At 41.6% G+C, this 17,863-nt stretch overlaps 1 protein-coding gene across 1 annotated transcript in view; it reads left to right on the top strand.

Annotated features, from left to right (window-relative positions):
- LOC139734701 (uncharacterized) overlaps positions 1-17,863 on the top strand; it is a 54,284-nt gene that overhangs the window by 22,356 nt on the left and 14,065 nt on the right. The window contains exons 3-4 of the mRNA XM_071645494.1: positions 14,136-14,346; positions 15,444-15,577. Of these exons, the coding sequence (XP_071501595.1) occupies positions 14,136-14,346; positions 15,444-15,577 (345 nt within the window). The remainder of the gene's footprint in view (positions 1-14,135; positions 14,347-15,443; positions 15,578-17,863) is intronic.

The following is a 17,863-nucleotide window of genomic DNA, read 5'->3' as shown; positions in this document are numbered from 1 at the left end:
ACATTACAGCATGTGCAGTGCGCTGGGGTCCATCCACTTGACAGAAGTCTTGGTGTCTTCTAAAATTGACAATGCAAATGAATATACTTTCTTAAATCTTTCCCCATGTTAGGAATCTATGAATGAAATCAAATATGTGCTTGTGTTTATGATGAACAAGTCGAATTATTCGACCCAAGCATCGTTCACTCTACTAATAAACCAGTGCTAACTATATTAACTGATAAAATAATGCATCATACAGCGGTTTGAAAGCTATACTCAAAGGACTGATCAGTTGCCTTCGCTAGGATAGCACAGTAATAGACATAATTGTATGCAAAAGATAGATACATATGTACAAGGGATATATATTCCTATTTCCTATATCTAGCAACTTGAAATATATTGTACATGCGTCAATGGGCGTAGAGGCTTTCCTGCCTGAACTCAATCTTACTAGCTACCTCCTTCGCTCATAATAGAAACAAAGAGCAGCTTGCCTACATCTTCATCAATAGGGGTGCACAGTGCATAGTACACATCAGCCCAAGTCTTTGAAATAGTTAGAGAGGAAGTTTGCCAAGCAGTAAACATAAAAAGAACAGTCTTTGGAATGTAGCCACTGCTTTAAGGCAGTCACCCTTTGTAAGCCGAGGCACCTACCAGCATATTGTATCATCCCCTGTACTGGGGCCAAGTTCATTGTCCTTTGTTTTTAATCCTCTAGCGTGCCTACCAAAATCAACTATAGTGTACATCGGGCTGTGTGAACACTTAGCTTTTATCTCCATACACCACAGCGCTATATTCTATGCTACCCTCTGCATCAAGCACGCTTCTCAAAGTCACATAGAATAAAGATGAAATAAGAAACATCTACAGTCCTTCATCAAGCTTGCTGTAAGTGATGTTCCCTACCAATATCACTTCATATTGATAACACTAAAGCATAGATATAAAACATAGATAGAACAAAACTATAAATTCTAAGTCGCTAATGCACTTCATGGGCAACTGACATGCCATCCTCATTAACCACTCGTTTGTGAATGAAACCTCATCCATTAATTATTTGGCAAAACCAAACACTCTCAAATTATCATGTGTAATATAATGAACACCACATAAGTTATGATGTTAATCAATATAAAATATCAAAGACACATCATACAGATGTTCTTACCTTTGTACAAAGGATGAGGGACGGGACTATGCTACAGCCACAGGAGCAGGTTGATTAAAGTGACGTTGCCTGCTTGGACGCCTTCTCAAGAATGATCAAAGGAGGTGCCCCTTCTGAATAACTTTAGGACACGCTTTACCCCCTCACAGGGAGATTCCACTTATGGGGGGGGGGGGGGGTGTTTTCCATGATTATGTAAATTACCTCCTGACCTTACACCAGCGTGTATGTACCTCTACTATACAACTAGAGTACTGTGATATATCATGCACCTACATGTGTGGATAGAGAATCAAATAGATAAACATACATATAAATACTACATAATATAATGAGCGAGTGTAATCATCACAGGAAAGGGGGGGGGGGTGAGTGCTGATATTACTGTGACCCTCACATTCGCCACCGTTTAAAACCATTGTTGTCCTCAACAATGTAGATAAGAAAACAACAACATTTAAATTGAATTTAGTCGAGGTCGTATTTGTTGCACCCTGAGGGAAGAGGTTGGGCCTCCGTATCTTTGGGGAGATCGTCGTGTTCTCGATGAGCGCCGCTGACGATTTGAATCGACTTCACTGCGCTTCTTCCCTGGAGGATGACTCGAACTTGGGTCCACACGAGCAATACTGCCATCCTCTTCACTCGATACATTTGTACTGTCTTCATCAGCATCGTCTTCACTTTCACTGCTACCCGGCAAAAATGTGCACGCAGTCAGCATATTCCTGTGAAGAGTCCGCTCTCTGCCTGTACTGTCCTCTCTGACAGTGTAGACATCCTGGTCTGGCAGCCTGCATATCACAGTGTAAGGAGACTCACCCCATTTGTCAGCCAGCTTTTGACGACCTATCAGTGCCTTATGTGCTACGAGTACCTTATCTCCATGTTCAAAGGGAGCATCCTTGGCTTTCCTGTCATACGTGCCTTTCTGCTTGGCGCGAGCACTTTCGGCATTTTCGTGGGCATTTCGATAAGCCTCTTGGAGAGTAAGGCGAAGCTCGTCGACATAGTTGGAGATGGATTTGTCGTCATCTTCCGGGGGTGTGCCGATGAGGTCAAGGGGGATACGTGGCTCTCTTCCAAACATCAAAGAGAATGGGGAAAAGCCTGTCGATGCATGTTTGGTGCAATTATATGCGTGGGTGAGAGACTCAACGTGCTCCTTCCAGTTCGGCTTCTGCGATGGCTCCAGTGTTCCTAGCATATTAAGGAGTGTACCATTGAAACGTTCGGTCATTCCATTCCCCTGTGGGTGATACGGCGTTGTCCTGCTCTTTTGTATGTGAAGTAGTTCACATAACTCGCGTACTAGAGCTGCCTCAAAACACCTGCCTTGATCACTATGGAAGCGTTCAGGTATGCCATAGTGAACTATGTACCTGCTCCACAAAGTCCTAGCCACTGTTTGAGCAGACTGGTCTCTAGTAGGAAAAGCTTGGGCGTGGCGAGTAAAGTGGTCCGTGACCACCAGGACATTCTCTATGCCTCCCCGTGATGTCTCCAAACTAAGGAAATCGATACATACCAGTTCAAGTGGTCTGCTTGACTTGATGGGTTGAAGTGGGGCTTTGGACTTTGCTTCCGTCGTCTTCCGGACAGTGCACCTTCGACACCTCTGGATGTACTGCTGGACTATTGTCTTCATGCCAGGTAAGTAGAATCTGTCCTGCATGAGTGCCAAAGTCTTGTCAAGCCCAAGATGTCCCATTTCAACATGTGCCCTACGGAGAGCCAGCTTCCTCAGACCTTTAGGCAGAACGAGTAGTCTACGATCTCCTCTACTATACCATAGTACGCCATTCTCGCACACGTGCAGTCTATCCCACTGTCGAAGCAGCAAGCGAGCAACGATTGCTTCCCTTCGCAACTGACGTGAGGCTGGTCTCTGTCCGGCTTGAAGGAGCTCGACGACTCGGCTGATAATGACGTCCTCTCTCTGCAGCCGTGCAAGCTCTTCCACACCTACGCCTGCCAACAAAGTAGATGAGCCATCATCATGTTGCTCTGCAGGTGTAACATTAACGTTGTGGCTGGCTGCCGCCTGATGCAAGGGTGAGTCATCCTTCGTCTGCTCTGCTGCTGTATCGACTGGCATGTCTAATGCTTGTTTCACATCTGAGGAAGGGGTCCAGGACACCACAAGCTCCTCCTCACCAGTGTTATTCCCCATTGTCACCTGCGTCTGGTAGCTTGATCCAGTTCTTCCACGGCTACGTTTGTTGAATGCACCCACAGACTGCCCCTCGTCTGCAGGTCGAACTAGTTTAAAGGATGCTGAGGTCCACGGAAGCCTTGCGAGTTTTGTCGATTGGGACAAGTCCGTGAATAGTGGCCAGGCTGTCCACAGGTATAGCAAGCATTGCTATGTTGTGTTTGCCCACCACCTCTTCTTCTCCCTCTCCGACTGCCACCTCGGGGAATCCATTGTTGCTGCAACTTACTCTCGAATTCAGCAATCCTCCTCTGCTGGTCTTCAACTACCCTATGGAACAGATCCATATGCTGATGCTGTGTGGCGGCCAGCTCTTGAATACTCCTAGTGAGTTGCTCTATCGTCTGTGCATCCTTCGACGCCTCCTTCACATCTTGCCTGTATACCTGGGCCGAGGTCAGACGCCCCTCTGATTCGATTACGTGCAACTCCCATCTAAGTTCTCGAAATGTCATTTCCCTCGGTCTCATCGGGGCTAGACGAGCCTTGACCTTCTGGTCCCTCAAGCCGAACACGAATTGGGTAGTAAGCATAGCGTCCCGCACGGGCTTTTCAACCATTGCCGCTTGGTCCCCCTTATCTCGTGCGATCCTCAGCTTTGCCTCCAGTGCGACGGCGTACTCGGATGGAGTTTCGCTGGCCTGCTGAGTTCGGGCATAGAAGCTTGCCATGGGCGATGTCGTGGTCCCCGAACTCGTCGAGAAGCTCTCGGAAAGCCAGCGAAGGCGTCATCTCCTCGTCACCACGGAGCTCCAAATTCAGGATGAGGTCCCGCGCTCTTCCCCCTGTGTGCCTAACAATTTCATTGAACTGCATTTGTGGCGGCATTGGGCCCTTAGATTCTATGAAATACTTCATATCACGCACCCAATCCTCTACTTTTACTCCCCCCTTACCTGTGAAGACATTGACACCCTTGACTTGATGAGACACCACGAGCCTCGGCGTAATGAACTGGTCCTGTCTCTGTGTCGGCTCAGGAACGGGGTCAAATCCTGCCATCTGAAGCGGGGTCACAGCTGGCCTTGGGTACTGCCATGTAGCTGGAGTCATCGGCTCCGGCGTCGACGTCGCTCTCGGCATGCTGCGGGGATCGTCTGTTGGAGTTCTCACATCACTCGGTGGAATGGGAGAGGCCATCTTGACGACTAATTAGACAGTGTTGCGTTGCTATTTCTTTAAACCTTATCAACTTATTAATCAATTTAGAGTTTAAGTCTATGCGAGCTTCCTTCTTTTCAGTAATCCCGGGTTTCGGCACCAAAATTATGTGACCGGCTGGACACGTCCAGTCAGTGTTGACCTACAATAGCTCAGACTCAATTAGACAAAATCAATCACCTGGTTCTATAAGGACTGGGAAAAGAAGGAATGCTCAAAGATAATTTTTCTGTTTCTGTTACAAAAAAAAAAAGGTGTCTTTATTACTTCACTTTGTTGCAGTATTTCAAACTAAGCCAAAACTCAAATAACTCCAAAATTGTAACATTAGACTGAACGCAAAACAAACGAGTTTAAAACAACGAAAAGCAACTTATAGCAAATTAAAAACAACTAATAACAAAACAACACTAAAAGCAACAAGAGGCAATGCAACAACAGCTCTTAAAAGCAACGCAACGAATCTAAAGCAAACGGTTAAAAGTGGCTAATAACAGAGCAACATTTAAAAATAACAAAATGCAACGCAACAAGCAACGAATAACAACGCAACACTGTCCGACGCAGAATACAGCAAGTCCGTGTCCCTTTCCCACAGAAGCTACATAACACAAGGGATGAACCAATCATCTCGTTACTTTACACACTCATATTTACATAACGCAGCGACATGTATATTTACAATATGTATTTTCCAATATGTGAACATTACAATACATTGTATTATCTGAATTAAAGCTGGTAATATTTGATTATTCAAGCTTTCGTTGATACGCAATTCATCTGTAAAACCATACAGTTTTGAATGTACGATATGATTGTCGCCTGCAACCAAATACATATGTCACACGGACTCAATAGCGTTAATGCACTATCGTCAAACTTCCATGACAGGCAAACTCTATATCTTCTATCAACAACAGTAACAACATTATTTGATTCAAGGAGGCAAAGCCATCTGAAAAGTAAACTCCAAGAATGCAAAACATAATAATTATTATGTCATAGTAATATTCCGCCTGTTGATTTCATTACCATACAAGATATGAGACACAATATTGAGAAAAAACTATTCACCTCTGACATTACAGCATGTGCAGTGCGCTGGGGTCCATCCACTTGACAGAAGTCTTGGTGTCTTCTAAAATTGACAATGCAAATGAATATACTTTCTTAAATCTTTCCCCATGTTAGGAATCTATGAATGAAATCAAATATGTGCTTGTGTTTATGATGAACAAATCGAATTATTCGACCCAAGCATCGTTCACTCTACTAATAAACCAGTGCTAACTATATTAACCGATAAAATAATGCATCATACAGCGGTTTGAAAGCTATACTCAAAGGACTGATCAGTTGCCTTCGCTAGGATAGCACAGTAATAGACATAATTATATACAAAAGATAGATACATATGTACAAGGGATATATATTCCTATTTCCTATATCTAGCAACTTGAAATATATTGTACATGCGTCAATGGGCGTAGAGGCTTTCCTGCCTGAACTCAATCTTACTAGCTACCTCCTTCGCTCATAATAGAAACAAAGAGCAGCTTGCCTACATCTTCATCAATAGGGGTGCACAGTGCATAGTACACATCAGCCCAAGTCTTTGAAATAGTTAGAGAGGAAGTTTGCCAAGCAGTAAACATAAAAAGAACAGTCTTTGGAATGTAGCCACTGCTTTAAGGCAGTCACCCTTTGTAAGCCGAGGCACCTACCAGCATATTGTATCATCCCCTGTACTGGGGCCAAGTTCATTGTCCTTTGTTTTTAATCCTCTAGCGTGCCTACCAAAATCAACTATAGTGTACATCGGGCTGTGTGAACACTTAGCTTTTATCTCCATACACCACAGCGCTATATTCTATGCTACCCTCTGCATCAAGCACGCTTCTCAAAGTCACATAGAATAAAGATGAAATAAGAAACATCTACAGTCCTTCATCAAGCTTGCTGTAAGTGATGTTCCCTACCAATATCACTTCATATTGATAACACTAAAGCATAGATATAAAACATAGATAGAACAAAACTATAAATTCTAAGTCGCTAATGCACTTCATGGGCAACTGACATGCCATCCTCATTAACCACTCGTTTGTGAATGAAACCTCATCCATTAATTATTTGGCAAAACCAAACACTCTCAAATTATCATGTGTAATATAATGAACACCACATAAATTATGATGTTAATCAATATGAAATATCAAAGTCACATCATACAGATGTTCTTACCTTTGTACAAAGGATGAGGGACGGGACTATGCTACAGCCACAGGAGCAGGTTGATTAAAGTGACGTTGCCTGCTTGGACGCCTTCTCAAGAATGATCAAAGGAGGTGCCCCTTCTGAATAACTTTAGGACACGCTTTACCCCCTCACAGGGAGATTCCACTTATGGGAGGGGGGGGGGGTGTTTCCCATGATTATGTAAATTACCTCCTGACCTTACACCACCGTGTATGTACCTCTACTATACAACTAGAGTACTGTGATATATCATGCACCTACATGTGTGGATAGAGAATCAAATAGATAAACATACATATAAATACTACATAATATAATGAGCGAGTGTAATCATCACAGGAAGGGGGGGGGGGGGGGGTGAGTGCTGATATTACTGTGACCCTCACATATATATATATTGTAGGACAATGCCCTTTTGTGTGCAGCTGCAGCCCATCAGTTTTATCATTATATTTTGCATACACTTGATGTGTTCACTGTAAATTATTATATATTCCATCATGTACAGTGTAATAAAGATCTAAAAGGGGGAAGTTGGGTGGACAGGATCAATGATTCCAAGTGTAACTTTTTTGCATTTTGAAAAAAACAAGAACAAAAACAGAATACAAAGAAAGAAAGAAAGAAGAAGAAGAAAAAAATGGCAGAAATGATTATACTATAAATTATAATTTGTTTCATCTCTCCAGAGTGTGATTCATATTTTAGTAAAAGTATAGGTGTACTGTAAAACGAGAATTGCTCGCCGTGCATTTTAATTTCGCGAATTTCACGAGTGCCAACTTTCGTGAAAATAAAATGCACGCAAAAGTTCTTGCCTGCACAATACGCATGGGACGCCAGAGGCAATTCCCGAAATTTTCGTGCCGCGAATATATCGTGTTTTACAGTATCCTCATGCCTCTTTAGAAGTCCCGTTGCATTTATGATCTATAATGCAGATATTAATTAGATTGAATCTGTTGACTCTGATATGCAGATTCAACTTAGCATATCATCATCGTATGGCAATGTCTTGGAAGACAAAGAATACTGTGTTATCAAAATCGATATGAAATTGTAGTAGTGTTGAGACAGTTTTCAAGTAAGTGTGACTCAAAATCCACCTTCTATTGAGTGTGAACTGGCTTTCGTCCTCACCTAAGCCTGGTTGTTCTGCTTAACTTGTTTGATGTTGTATTATTTTTCATTTGCTGTGTCATATATAATAATAATAATAAAAGTATATATAATTCATCCAAGTACAACTCATGATGGTTATGACCATTACACAGGAATCATCCTCCTCAATGTCTAATTCATTCAAATTGCTTTCACATCACAGCGCCAAAATTGCTTTTGAGGAGATGTCTCCTGTCGGCCAGCCAGGAGATAACTTCGGCGGCGATAAGGAAGTGACTTGGGGTCCCCCTGGGACCACTCAAAAAAAAAAAAAGAAGCAACTCCGCTCACCTATTCTCCACCAAATCCCATTAGTGTGCATTCCAAGCTTGAGCTGACAATGAGGAAGGCTAATTTGAATTGATCATATCCCCTTCTCCTCCTTTAGTCTCTTCCTTGAGAGGGAGTGGGTGATAGTAGTTTTATAAAGAGGTTGAAAGGGCAAAAATTTGTGACTAGCGTATCGGCAGTATTGTCACTGTTTTGTGCATCTGAGAGAAGTATTATCTGCTGAGTTAGAGAAAAAATAATTGAAAAAAAACCCTTCATGCATATATTATCTTCCAATCTTCAAGAAGATTACCTTCAGATGTGTAGTTTTATCATTAAACTGTTTATTTTCCTAGGTTACTAAAAGTTCAAAAATATAACAATAATGTATGAAAATGTTACAGAGCTACAATGTACCAAGTCTCCTGTAGTCTGTAAGAGGCTCCCTGAGAATTTAGATATCATATCATGTCCGTAATTAAAGCAGAAGAAAAAAATTCTGATCCGGGAATGTTGGCAGACCAGAGTAGTACCACCTACAATGAAACCTCGAGATTAGATATATTTCTATTACCTCGAGTCCCTTCCTCTCATACTTACGTAGATATATGTATCTGGCTACGGGGAGCAGGGTTTAAAGTGAAAACAAAGTTTTGGTAAGGGATTGAGAACCCGTCTGGCACCATTTCATATTTGCTTGCAATATATCGAAAGAGTCTACAAAGAAACTTACCTGGCTGACGCGATTTGCCAGGATGATGAGTCGTTTTGGAGTATTTTGAGAAAAATAATAAAAGTCGGGAAAACCGACTTTTATTCCGGAAAGGATCCAGACTAACTCGGTCTCAGGGAAAACTCAGACCCTATTTCAGACAATTTGCACGCAGTTTGTGATCGCCATATTCTACTGTAGGCATATAATACCCAATACCAAACGGAGGCCTAACTGAACAGAGAGGAAAGTGCGTGCTAATCCTGTACAAAAACAAATAGGACAGTGCGGCGGGTCCTCAAGCGATACGCACATCACCTCAGTTGCTGAGACGCGCTGTCATTTAAGTTTTTGTTGTTGTTTATCAAGCGTCTTTGATTGTTTTTTAGAGGTGCTTGATAGGCGCACACTAACTTTGCATGCGTGCCAAAGAGGTTTTTTGATGTGTGCGTTGTGACAACTCGGACCATTACTGCGAGTAGCCAGAACGTGAAGCGCTATACAGGCGTTCCCATAGTACAACACTGTACAATCCAGAGGGACAACCAAGACAACTCAGCCCGCCGTCAAAGCGAGGCCGAAGTTATCCCCGAGTCCGAGTTTAGCCTGACCCCGTTCGGAGTAAGTTCTGAGACTGAACCTTTTTTGGTTAATATTTCACATTTTTTGTCGTTACCCATCGAATATTTTGTTATTACAGCGTTATTCCGCACATTTCCTAGGCTTACGTTCACATATTGGAGCGAAATTTGACAACTTTTGCAGGCGTACCAGAACTTTGTGTGAGCTTTAATAGATGGTTGCATACCTCGCTGACTTTGCACTGTGTAATCTTCTCGGTCACAACAATAAATGTTCACGGCAACACATGATATCAGTGGGTTGCCGCAAAACTTCATCTTACTGTAGTGCATGGTATTTCAGTGCAGAACAGGAAAAGAGGAGAATTGTCAAGATCTTGCAGCATTTTTCTTTTCTTTTGAAATATTAGAACCGAAATGACAAAAGAATGTAGAAAACCCAGCGTTTTTTGCCAAATTTGTGACGGTTGGGAGATTTGCTTCAGCTTGCAAATTTCTCGTAAATCTAGTTATATTTCCGTGATATTTCTGTGTGTACACACACACACACACACACACACACACACACAGAAGACAGCAAAAACTATAAGCATATCTGATATTCAGTGTGTAATTCCTAGGTCGCATTTGTACAGTAGCTAGCCAAAATCATGTGTCTTCCTTGTACATCACTCGTATGTGTACATTATAACTTGTTGAGGAATTTATCTAGATGAAAAGAGGTGTGTGTGAGGATGGATCAAGTGGCAAAGATGGTACAATGTAGTTCCACTATCGATTAGAGAGGATATTGTGATGTCCTTAATCTGTGACAGAACTGCCACTTGTGTTGTAAATAATGACACCCATTGATATACCTCAGGCCTTCCGTTGGCTCTGTGAGAATCGTGTGTCCAACGTCATTGACCGGGATGTGTCATTGGTGGTTTTCACAGTACCGAGTTTGGATATCAAATTTGAGACACGATTTTGAGCGAGATACACCACTAGAATCATAATTCAAATGATGCATTTTGACCGTGTGTATGCAAACTGGAATTTTGGAGGCTGAGTTGAATGGTAATGCAAATGGTAATCAATTCAAATGACAGTCTGAAGGTGTTTCTCAAGTGACGATCTCCAGACTTTATGGAAAGACACAGTCGTGTGTAAGGATTGACCTCCAAATCGTGTTTGGGGGGGGGGGGGGGGGGGTCGAAGCTTAAGGTAAACCTTACAACCACTTCGCAGAAAAACATACTCCTTACGGTACTGCTCAAGAGAGATTGATGGGAACTCAGTAAAGAGCCATACCTCCTCTCCTTGCTCTGTAATTCAAAACTGCAGAATCTGCAACTCCTTCCTTGAGCGTGTGTACAGCATGGGTAATTCCATGAAGTTGGGGCACAAAGTGTTACATTTTAGCATAACTCAATACTAATTATGCTATTACTCTTTATAGGCTTTACATTTGTATTGAGACCATACATTTTCCTGGAAATTTTGTTTCATTCAGACTCAATTTTGATGAAGTTATTTTTAAGTAACGGTGTCCTGTAGCATTGTGACGTGTCCATGTAGCATCGTGATAGTTAAAATCTGGTCCTAAAAGACAAATTAATGCAATAAACTTAACCAAATTTTGATATAATATGCATAATTACTGGATTAGTCAGATAGCTAAATATCTTAACTCTCCTTTCCACAGTTTTACTTTTACAAGAAAATTACACAATGTGTCACTATGTCCACCAAGTGTAACAAAAAAGGACACCGCGTAGCATCGTGATACATTTTGTAATTTTCTTTTAAAATTAAAACTGTGTTCAGGAAATTTGAGATATTTAGCTGTCTGACTAATCTAGTAAATATGCTTATTGCATCAAATTTTGGTCAAGTTATTGCCATAATTTGTCTCTTAGGACCAAATTTTAAAATTTCACGATGCTACATGGACATGTCACGATGCTACAGGACACCGTTACATATTGTTTAATAACTTCATCAAAATTGAGTCTGAATGGCACAAAATTTCCAGGAAAATGTGTGACCTCAATGCAAATGTAAAGCCTACAAACAATAAATGTATAGCATAATTAATATTGAGTTATGCTGAAATGTATTTTTCAAATATCACGATGCTACATGGACACTGCCCCAACTTCATGGAATTACCCACATACGTGTATGAATGATAATTCCTACCGTAATTGTAATCGTTATAATTGTAAGTCAGCATTGCAACCATGCCTTGATCTCAACCCGTGTGAAAACGTGGTCATGTATGTGCACATGTTCTTGTGTGTTGCAGCCAAATCCTGTCGGTACAGTGAAGTGCTGAATGCAGAGCAGTGACCTTGAAAGTGGAGTAAAGAACACCAGATCACTTCCTGTTGATATGTAGCATCAGTGGCAAAATCCAAGTACACTTGTAGTTCCTTATTGATGTACTTGTTTCATTAATATTGTATTATCAGACAAATGTGATACAGTTAAGAGCCATTTGCTGGGAGGATTACCAAACAAGGATAGGTGGGGCAAAGGGAAATGACGTTAATACCGCCTACTTCCAGGTTTTTGCAGGTGCAAGTAGAGTCATTCACTACAAGAATCACCTAAAAGGGTCATAAAGATCAATATTACAAACGATTTTGGGTATTAGAAAATGAGTATACATCGTTAATATGTTTCAAAAGAGTGCTCTAAAATATTGTTTACTTGATTTTTCATCTATATATCATATATGTATATTTTTTTCTTTACATCAGGTGATCAAGATCATGTCTTTTTTTATTGTGACACATACTTCCCTATCCAACACTACTGCCTCGGATGTAAACTTGCCCATAGGGAACAAGTCTTCAATTCCAATCAACATGCTTAATCGTTTGTTTTTTTCTCCCGTTAAATTGACTTTTTCATGTCATGTGTCATTGTGTCTGGTTCTATTAGATGAGTTTGGTGCACCGTTAATCCCAACTTACGTACGTCTTCATCAGATAGGTCCTACATGTAGCAGCCTGCGCTCTTACGAGAAGTTAATTGCCTCATGTCTTATTACAGCAAAATCAGTTTGGTGCCATGGTAATCATTCAACCATTTGCAATCCCAAAAATTCGTCAAATGCAAGCACACACACATACGTACACACACACACACACGCACACACACACAAACAAACAAATAAACAAGCTCACTCACATTCATGCACAAACAAAGTAAAAAGAAAATGAGAAAAGCAAAGTGTCGAAAATTTGAATTAAATTGGCTTGGATAGGCAACATATGTTGTTAGGTTAAGAGTATCCTAATATCACTTGTGTCCGTTTGTACATGAGTCACATGTGAATGTATGAATGTATTTCCTTTTGCCTAGTGCTCAGGTAGAATACAGTGTCACTTCCCCAGTGATTCACTGTAAATGATACACGTACTAACGATATAAGGACATCCTTTTCTGGCTTTCAGCTACTGCAGCATGTGCTTTTCATATGAACTACAAAGGGTTCCTATGAATTTAATTCAGTAATTTTATTACTCTACCCTATGCAAATTATTTATAATGAATAGATTCAACTAAAGATTTTGGCCAAACTTTGCAGGAATCATCATGAGCACCATGAGGGAGGGAATCTTAATTCGTAAAAAGTGTTTGGTACCCCATGGGAGGGTGAGGAGGCTGGGATGGAGGGTCAAATACCCAAAGTTAGGAGGGTGTTGGCCAGGGGGTCTTTAATAATCCCTAAATCTCCAGATCTTTTTAAACAGTTTGCCTACAGTGGAGTGCCAAGAAGGGCAAGTACATGTATGCTACTCAGGTGAGCACTAGACCCGTGGGGCTCTTGTTTTAATAACATGAACTTGGAGGGGTCTCTTGCCCTCTGCATTATAACAGCAATGCTATCTTGTTATGGTCAAAGTCAAATCTGATCGTTTAAATCAATAACATGTTTTGCAATAGCCCTGAATGAATTCTGATGATGATTACTGGGAAGTTATTCATATTCATGAAATGAATAATTACGCAGTACCCGCTGCATGCTATAAGGATTAGAACCAACACTTGCTTTCGGGCGGAGCTCGGTAGTTTACTGTAAAAGTGGATATTTTCGCGTGACTAATTTTTCGCGCTTGGCTGGGTCAGAAGAGTTTCGTGTTTTTAATTCCGCGGAATCAGGACATCATGCACGGGAACGTATGGTAGGCAAAAATATTCGTGTGCTTTTATTTTCGCGCTAGTTTGTGGTTGCGCAAAATGCGCGAAAATTTCAACACCGCAAAAATTTCCACTTTTACAGTAGTGGAGATGATGCCTGTCCGGAGATCGGGAGGTTGAGGCTTCGAATGCTGCTCGAGTACGTAGATTGTACGCCCATGATTTTTTATCATGGGTACTACTAAAATACTGATCAATTCAGTGCTTATTTAGGGCGATGTAGGGCAATTTGTCAATCAGTTGCAATACTAAGGAAGTTATTCCAAACTTTTCAGCCCTTTGTGTTCTCAGTTCGTTCAATTACAATATGTATGAATGGAAACTGATGATGCTATTCTGTGTCTTCTTTGTTTCCACCTATCCCCCCCCTTCCAATACTGTCTCCCCTTCCCAAACCTTCTGCCCAAAACACAGAACATTCAATTCCTGATCAAAGCTTCCCTGAACATCCTCCACAACCTGGCCAAAGCCCCCGGTAACCGGCACCTGTACCGGGAGGAGCATGTGGCGGAGAAGATGGAGCCGTTCCTCGAGGATGACCCCTACCTCAAGGCCATTGGCATGATGACACTGGCCTACATTGTGGAGGAAGGCCAGGAGGAGATCCTCGCCGAGAAAGGAACAAGTAAGTACAGTAAACAAGGAAGTTTCTTACCTCAGTTAGCATAATATGCTTTCACAAAAAAAAATCAAACAAACAAACAAAAAAACAAAACCTATTCGGCCACAAGTATCTGTGATCCTGTTTCAAAATGAAGTAGTATAAATGCTTTAAAAAAATTAAAAGGTGTAAAAATGATTTTGGGTGTAAAAGTGATTTTGGGTGTAAAAATAATTTTGGGTGTTATGGCATTGAGACAGGCTCAGAATAGAGGGATATCAGTCTTAATGTCCGTATGGCTTTCAACTTAATGCACAAACCGTTCCCTGTTTCAAGAATCTCACCATTGCGGAGCAGGAAGAGTGCTAATCCACAGTATATGCCACTACAACAGACCTTTTTCTTGGGCGATCACCTGCTACATAAACTCATTGAAGTTGCATAAGTCATTTGAATCACTGGCCTACCCATTTTATGCCCCAGCTTGATGGGTATCATTAGGGTACGATTAATGTCGGAAGAGTGCCACTCTAGCTCCTGACACTCACTGCTCTGCTGATGCCCCTACGATGGTCCTCTTCCTCATTGGGGTCCGAGGACATGTTCATGAATATTAATGACCATCCAGTGGTCAGTGCATGCTGTCAGTGTCACAGCATCTTGTTCACACCATTCTTCTGGACCGTCCTGATTTGTGAAGGCAAGCCAAACAAACAAGAACATAGAGGAAAAACATCAGGGGTAATACAGGGTGATATATAAATTTATTTCCCCCTCCTTGGTTGGGCAAGCGCATTTTTGAACTGTTGCAGAACACTTGGGCAACCATTGATTTTGCTTGTTCCAAAAGAAAGTCCAATAACACAGGAAAATGATGTACTGTAGAAGTGGATATTTCACATGAGTAATTCTTACTGCTCTGCTGAGTAAGATGAGCTTTGTGTGTTTTTGATTTTGCAGAATCAATTCATTACATTGTAGTCTATGTAACGATCAAAAATATTTGATTGCTGTTATTTTCGCTCTAGTTCTTGAGTTGAACATTTTCAACACAAGTTGCGTGAATTTTATGGTTATTGAATTTCTTTTCATGTTCTTTGGTTTTCTTTTTTAATTTGCAGACACCATAGAATACCTGGTGGAGATTCTGAAGGAGGCACAGGGCGCCAAGGACAAGAGATGTCAGGGTCTGTCAGATACGGAGGTAGCTGCAGGGCTCGCCAGGCTGGCTGTACATGACAACAACAAGAAGAAAGTAAGTCACACTCCGTTTATACTAAGCAAATAGGGGGTTCTGAAGCCTCCTATAGCAGCCTTTCAGCTCAGTATAAACAGAGAAAATTAGATCAGATCAGGTCAGGTTCTGAAACTACCTACTAGGGGTGGTTTCAGAGCCTGCTATAGCAGCCTCTGAAGCAGTGTAAATGCTAAGGGGTTCGAGAAGCTGCTTTTTAGCAGACCCGGAAGTTATCGCGGAAGGTTTATCGCCGGCTTACATAAACAACCCAGTGGTCTCGACCAATCCCTGCTTAAGAAAGCCTTTCAGCTTGCACTTGCATCATGCATCAGAGGGGATTTGTATTAGCCGGTTGGGCCTGCTCTCTAGGGTCTGCTTTTGGCGAGCAGTATAAACAGACAAGAGGCTGTTCTTTCAGAGTGGGCTTTCGAACCTCCTCGAGGAGGCTCTGAAACCCACTCGCAGTATAAATGGGGTATCAGAGGCCCTGATCCACACATAGAGACAGAGGGTTTATCATTGACGCAAGTGGGTTTGTCAGTTGTCAGTAATACAAGTGCTCAGTTCTCGTCTTTGTAAGGATAGTATCTTTGACAAGATTGTATTGCACATCATGGCAATACCCACCCCATCTAAATACAGGTTAGTGATGAGGTTAGAGTAAAGATTAGGGTTAGGGCTATGTTAAGGGTTAGAATTTGAGTTAGGGTTAGGATTAACTTTATCATTACATTTAGGGTCAGAGGGAGGGTATGGAGTACTGTATACGCCAATATTTTCGCGTTCAGATATTTTCGCGAATCACGGTATCGGTGGCATTTTCGCGTGTTGTTAAATTCGCGATTGATACTAATAGTAGTAGGGTCTACTGCCAAGCCCGAGAAACACATTCAAACACTTGCCAACATACTTGTAACGTTTTTCCATTTGCATTGTGACTTCCCAAAAATGACAATAGAAAAGACACAGTAGAAGATTGATAAAATGAAACAATAATTACAGGAACTTGCAGTGAGACACTCACACACGGCATTCACAAGTACCTACCAAATGTTGCAACAAATAGACGTAGACTACAAAGTTTCAGAGCTGCGCTAGCGCTAGCAAACGTTTTACATGCATCCCTAGGCCTCACCCAACCACGTCGAGCCGGTGTTCATTCGCGTGGGGTAATGTAGCATGCGCGGAGATTGCACATTTTAATGCATGTTTATCATCGTACTGCACTTCCAGAATCGGTCGCACCAACCGTAGCATACTAGTAATAGTTTGTGTAAGTACTGGCTGGTGTAACAGCCGTGTTCTGGTCCGGCCAGCGTTGGATGCATTTTGTCATCAATTTGTACATAAGGTATGACGGGTTAATATTTTCATGTGTCTTAAATTTCGTGATCAGCCCAAAGCTCGCGAAATTTATGAAAATAAAACCCTCGCGAAAATAACAGCGTATACAGCTAATTGTCTGAGAACCTTGTATTGTGCCTACCACTATTACATCGATAGACTCGTGTTTCACTGTCACAATTATATGGATTGTTCAATGAAAGCTTTCACTTTATGGCACTCTCTCTCTGTAGTAATGACAGCAGCCTTTTCTGAGTACGTCTCCAACATAATACTTGATATGAGTGATTTACATTTTCTGAGTATGATTCATTACTTAAACCCTTTTTGTGCCCAGACACTTAGATCTGTTGGCCCATCAAGGATGTACTAATTTTGCTACAACATGCATTTCCCATAGACACCTGCCGAGTATACTCTGGAGTAATCAACGGGGTAATTGACTTGTAAAGCATTTCCAGAGACTCCCAACCCCAAGCACCTTCTGATCTGGTGATTCTCCCACCTGAAACCCCTATCAAACGGGAGACCAGTGTGACCAGCGAAAAACATTCGATTGTGCTTGAAGTGGCCCAAATTATGCTAAATTGCCATGAAATTACATGTCGCATCATGTCAACCAGTTGTGGTGCCTCATCAGCTGACAGCCCAACAAAGAAAAAAAAAGTCCTCACATTTTTTTTTTTTTTTGCTATGAATTAGCTTGCCTGATCGGCTGACAAGCAAAAAACCAATGAAAATAAAATTGAATTGTGGTGCCCAATCGCGTTATGGTTCCCAATCCCTTTGGATATATGAAAATTTAATTCCAGGTTTTAAAAAGGTGTTTGGGCAGGAGAAAGATCATTTCAAGCGGGAGAATAAGAGATTTTGCAAAAAATTGGCTTTCGGCAGGATATCTCCCGTTGAAAGCGGGAGAGTTGGAGTCTCTACATTTCCTTTAGCCTTCAGTTACCTATG

The sequence above is a fragment of the Diadema antillarum genome, unplaced genomic scaffold (genome assembly GCF_040938485.1).
Source record: "Diadema antillarum isolate AM-2024a unplaced genomic scaffold, OU_Dant_1.0 seq00000541_RagTag, whole genome shotgun sequence".
In the NCBI taxonomy this organism is placed as follows: Eukaryota; Metazoa; Echinodermata; class Echinoidea; order Diadematoida; family Diadematidae; genus Diadema; species Diadema antillarum.
Note: the sequence above shows the minus strand (reverse complement) of the source record. Positions and strands in the feature narration are given on the sequence as shown.